At 50.2% G+C, this 7,206-nt stretch overlaps 3 protein-coding genes across 3 annotated transcripts; 2 read left to right on the forward strand and 1 right to left on the reverse strand.

The window, feature by feature from the left end:
- Nucleotides 1–777: 777 nt before the first annotated feature.
- On the reverse strand, nucleotides 778–1,216 carry PADG_12028 (uncharacterized protein; the record flags this gene model as incomplete). The annotated part of the gene is made up of 2 exons (XM_010763315.1): nucleotides 778–1,001; nucleotides 1,189–1,216. The coding sequence occupies 2 exons, from the start codon at nucleotides 1,214–1,216 to the stop codon at nucleotides 778–780; spliced, it is 252 nt and encodes an 83-aa protein (XP_010761617.1).
- Nucleotides 1,217–1,266: 50 nt separating this feature from the next.
- On the forward strand, nucleotides 1,267–2,580 carry PADG_06018 (uncharacterized protein; the record flags this gene model as incomplete). The annotated part of the gene is made up of 2 exons (XM_010763001.1): nucleotides 1,267–1,291; nucleotides 1,349–2,580. The coding sequence occupies 2 exons, from the start codon at nucleotides 1,267–1,269 to the stop codon at nucleotides 2,578–2,580; spliced, it is 1,257 nt and encodes a 418-aa protein (XP_010761303.1).
- Nucleotides 2,581–3,541: 961 nt separating this feature from the next.
- On the forward strand, nucleotides 3,542–5,502 carry PADG_06019 (uncharacterized protein; the record flags this gene model as incomplete). Its single annotated transcript, XM_010763002.1, has 2 exons — nucleotides 3,542–3,701; nucleotides 3,863–5,502. 2 exons carry the CDS (start codon nucleotides 3,542–3,544, stop codon nucleotides 5,500–5,502), a joined length of 1,800 nt encoding a protein of 599 aa, XP_010761304.1.
- Nucleotides 5,503–7,206: the final 1,704 nt, after the last annotated feature.

Genomic DNA, 7,206 nt, shown 5'->3' on the forward strand with positions numbered 1-7,206 from the left:
AAAAAAAAAAAAAGGGGGGGGGGGGGGGGGGGGGGGATTGGCAAGCTAGCAGGGAGCCCAATGCCCGGGCGGCCAGGGTCAAAGGAAAATACGCACGCCAAGGAGGGATTTCCGGGCAACAAGCCTGTCAAGTCGATGGAGGTGACATAGTTTGCGTGATGAGCTTGACAAGAAGAGGTAACTCGTAGTTCAGTGGTTGACAAGCCGCAGTCAACGCATTCTGTCTCACAGAGAAATTTGGAAGAGCTTCGAGCGGAATTTTCATCTGCTGTTTAGAGAGGGATTTGCTGGTTGATCAATCCGGGAAGCGGCAAAAGTCATCCACAACATCCAGCAGTTACATACCCTGAATCAGAGTGGAATGGGTTCTTCCCAATTAAAATCACGAATCTTTGTGACTTCGAAGCTTGCCCAGTTCTCGCTAGGTAAATAACTAAGAGGTATATTTTTGTTGATCCTGTCTGTCCTCCTCAGGGTCGGGTGCTTTATGATTGAATCCAGAGCTGTGTTTTAATAACCATCTCTCCCCAGTCCAGGAAGGTTCCACAGCTTGAAACGGACAAACGAGGAGCAAAGGAGGAAAAGAGAGAGAGAGAGAGAGAGAGAGAGAGAGAGAGAGAGAGAGAGAGAAAGAACAACAACAACAAGAAGAGAAGAACAAACGAGCGTAAATAGAGAGGGACCCAAAAGCGCAGTTTTGTTTCTGGCTGCGACGCAATACAATGTCCTAAAGCGGCTTAGCGCAGTCGCGGTGCTTTTGATCCCGCCAACTTTGACTCAGCAAGCAGAAACCGCCTTGACCACAACAACAACAACAACAGCAGCAGCAGCAGCAGCAGCACCAGCAGCAGCACCAGCAGCAGCACCAGCAGCAGCACCAGCAGCAGCACCAGCAGCAGCACCAGCAGCAGCACCAGCAGCAGCACCAGCAGCACCAGCAGTAGCACCAGCAGCAGCACCAGAAGCACCAGCAGCAGCACCACCAGCAGCACCGACAACTCCTCAACTACAACTACATCTACACTGCACCGACAACTCTTGCAGCTACAACTCTTACTTCTTACACTCTTGCTACTCTCACTACTCCCTTGCAGCCCGTCAGCTTGGGCAGCAGCTCCGGACGGCTACAAGGACACACCTGCTCTGCTCAGTGGACTGCCAGCGGACTACGACACACTCATGTCCAACCTCCCGCTGACTCCATGACGCCCTTCATGGTTAGTGTGCGGGACATGCCATATACTGTGACCAACTCCTTCAAGAGGTATGTTTGCCGTGCATCAGCAGCTATGTGTGCACACTTCTGTCGCTCAAGCACACGTGCCTAACCAAGCTGCTGCAAATAGAGGTCTCATGATGCACACCTACGGACGGCCCTTGCGGCGCGTCTTTGACGAAGAAATACGGCCTGCAACCAAGAAAAGACGTGTGGACCTGAAGAATGACAACCCCAAGGACTCGGCGGAGGATGAAAACAACCTCGAATGCGCTATACGCGAGTCTTCCGCTGCCGTCTTGTCAAGTCCTTCGCGTCGTACCTCGATGGCCTTCTCAGAGGACCTCCTGGACGATGATCTCTCAACCCCCCCCTCCTCACCCCCTTTGCAGCTCACTCCGCCACCGGTCAACACGCGAAAACCAACGTTCTCGTTTCTGAAACGGAAGCGTGCAAGCAACAGCAACAGCAACAGCAACAGCAACAGTATTTCCTCCAACGGCACCCCTCTAACGGAGGTCAACTTCAACAGCGTGCGCGCAGCCACGGATCCACCCCCCCAGAAATTGCCCAAACAACAACGCCAGATCCAGTCACAGCCTCCTCTCAAACAGATGCAGATCGATCTAGGAGTGGACATCCGGAAAACATGCGCGGCCTGTGGGATGGAATATATCCCCTCCAACGCGGAGGATGTCGCGTTGCACAAGAAGTTCCATGACATGAACTCGAGCGGGGTTGACCTGGGCAAGGCGTTTGTACGAGCAAACGCGTGTCGATGGGTGTATGAGGCGGCCAGGTTCGACGAGGGCTACGTGGTGATTGTGGATAGGAAGAGCTCTCCCTCTGCGCGGAAGCAGGCCATTCGAGTCCTGGAGGTGGTTAACAAGGAGCTCTCAGCGCCAGATATCGAGGACTCGGTCCTGTGGAGCCAGACGGAGCCTCCGGAGCGGCTGAGGAAGAATGGATCGAATGAGAGGGCGGATCGGTTCAAAGTGTTCTTGCACATGAAGGATAGCAAGTGCGTCGGCCTCTGTCTGACGGAGCGGATTTGGGAATCACATGTCGTGAAGCGACCCGAGGGCGCCGGCAATGATGGTGGGCAGCTAAATGGCTCCTCCATCACGGTTAGCAAGGAGGCCTATACGGCCATCGTGGGCATTTCGCGTGTCTGGACGTCTGCGTCCTCGCGCCGGATGGGAATTGCGATGGACCTCCTCGACTGCGTGGTGAGCAATTATATCTACGGGATGGAGATTCCCAAGTCGCAGATTGCGTTTAGCCAGCCGACGGAGAGTGGGTGTCGTCTGATCGAGGCCTTTTTTGGACCGGATGAGCAGTGGCGTGTCTACAAGGAGAACTGAGAAATGTTTCGGGATTTTACGGAGAGCAACTTCAACTGCTCTCTACTACTACTACTACTACAAGAATATAACCCAATACGGGCATTAGGGTTAGGTTTGGTCAGGCTAAACTGTTTTTAAATTTTGTACTTTAACAATTCACACGGGTTTAATGGGGTTCCTGCTTGGGTAGCTTTCGCACGGGATGAGTGCGATGAGAGCTGGTTTTCTTCTTCTTCTTCTTCTTCTTCTTCTTCTTCTTCTTCTTCTTCTTCTTCTTCTTCTTCTTCTTCTTCTTCTTCTTTTCTTTTTCAAATCGGAATCTAGGCAATAAAGGGGCCTGATGGGGTTACAGGGATGGAGCGGGCTTCAAGAGTGTTCTTTGTTATCCTACCGTCCTTTCTCTGCTTTCTACGTTCGAGGCTTCTCGGTATGGCGAGTTTGGGGATCCATTTCAAAAGGCAAAAAGGATTGTTTTATACAACAGTAAGAAGACTTATACTGAGATGCTGATCAATGTGCTGAATTTTGTTGATTATATATAATCATCCCATTTTTATTACATGGCCTTTTTTTTTTTTTTTTTTTTTTTTTTTCTGATACCACTGCGGTAAAACAACGCGACGAAGAATACAAGATAAATATAAATATAAATAACCAGTTAATTAAAAAGAACAATTCTTTCCATCCCAAGCTGTTGCGTCGTGGCGCTCTCTCTCTCTCTCTCTCTCTGTCTCTCTCTATCATGAGGGAAGCGATCTCCACCCGGCTGCTCTCGTCATCACTAGATTTGTAACTAACCCAACCAACCGCCGCCCCATCATCAACGTCACCACTTCAGCCAGCCCCTTCAACCCCTTCACTCAACCACCATGACTTCCCGTCTCTCCAACCACAACATCTACACTCGACGGCTGCTCTCTTCCCGGCACGCTGGGCTTGTCCCAGGCTCTCATGCTTAATCACTCCTGCTTCACCCACGATGTCTGGATCCAATCCTTTCCGCCATAAGAAACCCAACCTCCAATCTGCCCCGCAGCTCTCACGACGCCAGCAGCCACACCCGGCACCATCATCAGTCCACAACGGGCAAGACAACAAAAGCACGCCAAGTGGCCCCGCACTAAAGATATATGACGAAGGTGCGCTGTTTCATTTAACTTTTTCCATCTGGGGGTAAATGAAAAGGGGGAAGGGGAGGGGAGGGGAAAGAACACCACCAATAACTTGTTCAGTGGATGAAACAACTGTCGAGGAAGACAAACTGACTGGAAAACTATGTATCCTTTGACGACGAAGGCAGACCCTTCTCGATCACCTCCGCTCCAGAAATCCGCCCGCAACGCTTCTCCAACTGTCCCGGCCCAGGCATTATTACACCCCAGCGCCAGCGATCACTCAGCTCAAGCCAATACTACGGCCTCGTGTCCCAGCCACAGCTCGTATCCTCACGGTTTGCCATCCCCTCTATTGGGCGATGATGAGAGCCCGCGTTCTGAAGATCCGTTTAATCCGGATGCTTCCGGGAGCGGGAGTGACGGTGAAGATGTACTAGATGGTGAAGAACCGATGATGTCGAGGATGGGAGAAGAGGTTCGTCGTCGTCGTCGTCGATCAATAGAGACCGGTGGTGCCGCGCGTTCTGCATTCTCTACTGCACGGGAGCCTGCTACACCGCGGGGAAATGGTGATTCGACGACAATGCCCTCTTCAGGTCAGACGGGAAAGAGGGCGACGATGGATGTTGATGCTTTTACGAGAATGCTTATGACTGGAGATATGGGGAATGCTGGAGCGGGAAAGGAACCTTCTCCTATGACACGCTTGCCATCACAGACCAAGCATGGGCTACCCTTCAGCAGCGACAGCAGCAGCAATACAGACACAGCACCTGCTGCATCAAAGCGGGCTCTTTTTGACCGACGCCATTTACCGCAGTTGGAAACCTCGCGGACTTCCCATGAAATGTCGATATTGGAGGCTGATGAGGAGCGGCGAGAACTTGCGGCCTTGACCAAACCCGCGGAACGGCACAAGCCTCCTCCCCCAAAGCCAAGGCGTGGGAAGCCCATCGAGCACAACACCGGGCAGGCGTCCCCTCTGGCCAATTCGTCCATAAGCAACCCCTCCGCATCGCCCATTACATTATCGATCTCATCTCCAGCGCTCCTTCAACAATCAAGGATTGATGTCAACAAGCCTCTGCCCCAGCCACTGGTTGATAATGTATTTTCATCAATGACCACAAAAGATTCTGATAAAGGCGCTGATGGCGCATCTCCGCTGCTCCAGCACAAACGTCCACCTACACCCCCTTTAACCCGACGACACAGCCAGATGAAATCCAACAAATCCGACCTCTCAAGAGAGAATTCCTCAAGATTCTCCATGGTATCTCCTACTACTAATAACAACCTCTTAAACACACTGTCATCCACCCTAAAGAGTCCACCGCCCCTCCCATCCCGAAGAAAAGATCGCGAATCGTCCACATACTCCTCCTCCGACGCAACACTCCTACCATCACCCCAAGAACAACTGCACTACACACAGCGGCAGCGAAGTGATTCTTCAAAGGAAGACTCTTCAGACAAATCCAGTCTCCGCAGCGTGGAGACCATCTCGGCAATTTCTAACAAACGCACTTCACACGGTCCACCCCGGCTACCCCCCCCTAGGCGAGGAGGTGGGAGTGGGTGTAGGGCTAGTCTGGACGAGATACGGCCTCTTGCGTTTTCAGTTGAGGATTCTCCAACGATATCGGCAGCAGCAGCGACCGATGCGGCGACTCGGACGAGGAACAACATAGAAGTTAGCAAGCGAGCATCTCTCGATATACCTCCCCAGTCACATGCTACTGACATACTGGCCGATTTGTCACGGTTGAAGAAGGAAGTGGATGATTTGCGGGGCCGGTATGAGGGGCGGCAAGCGAGTTCGTGACATTGGCATTGACATTGACTACTCTGGCGGAGTGGGGACGGGTAATGGGGAAGGAATTAGAAGCCTAAACAAAAGAGGAGTTTTTAACCAAATTGGCTATCCTTGCTCTACAAATACGATGTTTATCTTGCTTCGTGAAGTGGTTTTGTCGACTTATTATCCGGTTGGCGACACTTTTATGGGATATGTTTTTCTTCAATTCTGCGCCATCCTTCAATAATATGTTTACCCCCTCACCCATCTGTTTGTTTTGCATATATTTGCGGGGCAAGGTATTTTTATTACTTGTATTTTCTTCTTTTGTTTTGTTTTTTTTTTCTCTTTCTGAGAGAGGAGACAGAGCATGTATTAAAGCCGTTTCACTGCCATTCTAAACAGAGGGGGAAATATTATATAAATAAATTATATCTGTCTACCATGCATGCTTTATCTATCTATTGGTCCAACATCTACCACTTGCCCCCTTTCCCCTTACGTCTTGGGCAATGCTAACTGACGTAGACCAAGGAGTAAACAAACTTTTGAGCAATTGAACAGTCTCTCGAATTGCGGCGAGTCAACATAGAAACATATCTCGATATTTTTGTTAAAACTTTTCTCTCCAACAGCAATCTTTCACTTTCAGGTCGACCTACCATCCCTCCCGGGGCCGTCAAATTACGCTTCGTTGTCACAATTAATCGGTCTCTCACCACGGCCATCGCCCCTTGAGGTCACCTCTTGATGCTACACTCTGCTGTGCACGCGGGGGAGACCTCATTAACGAGAGCAGGAAAATATTCTCTCTTAGCTTGTCCGTTCTTTCAAGAACGCTTGCCGTGAGTGCGCCCACTGTAGTGGAAATATCGAATAAGGCCTGAGGCTTAACTTCTACCGCCACTGAATGTAGTGTGGCAAGGAGGGGCCGGCGAACTGTGCGGGCCAAAGTCACACATCAAGCCCCTGGAAATCATTGTTGAGGCTGGCGACGTGCGGACGATACCTATCCAGAACGAGTTTGGTATTGCGAGGTTAAAATATAATGGATAGCTGTCAGCACTTTACTGCTGTCGGACTAACAGGCAAAGTGGAGCCTGAATAAGGAGATGCCTAATATGTTATCTCTGTTTACAACTGTCCCTATTTTCTCAGATATACCTTCACCGCTGCCTTGATGAGTTTATCCATAGACTCGCACATATTCCCTCCGCGATCTCGTGGCGACCCTACTACTGTTACATCCAACTCGTTGAGCAATTTCTCATTCTGGAGAAGTTCCCCCCCCTGGTCCACTAATTTTTTTTTTTTCCCCGGGAATCTTAGGTCGATCAGCAGCTGGAAGAACCGATCCACTTCATTGTCATGAATCGATCAAAATACACCTCCCTCACCATCTATGATGACAATTTGTTTCTTCCTTATCTCCTGCACTTACTTCTGCTAAATCATCATCATGATCATCGCCAATTTTGTCGTGATTGCAGACATTCCAAAGGTGCTCCTTGGATTCCGTGGAGACTTGCGAGAGTAACTCCTAAGCGCATCTGCTACAGTCAGTGTGCAGATCATGCTGGGACATTTCTTTTCAGGTGCGCATCGGAAAGGTGTTTCTATTTTTCGTCGCCAAAACCAGACCAGTTAGCTATCGAGAGAGAAATGCTTTCCCATCTTGCCCCACTCTCTCCAAAATAAGAATAATAATAATAATAAAAAAGGAGATGGGGG

The sequence above is a fragment of the Paracoccidioides brasiliensis genome (assembly GCF_000150735.1).
Source record: "Paracoccidioides brasiliensis Pb18 unplaced genomic scaffold supercont2.7, whole genome shotgun sequence".
Classification (NCBI taxonomy): Eukaryota; Fungi; Ascomycota; class Eurotiomycetes; order Onygenales; family Ajellomycetaceae; genus Paracoccidioides; species Paracoccidioides brasiliensis.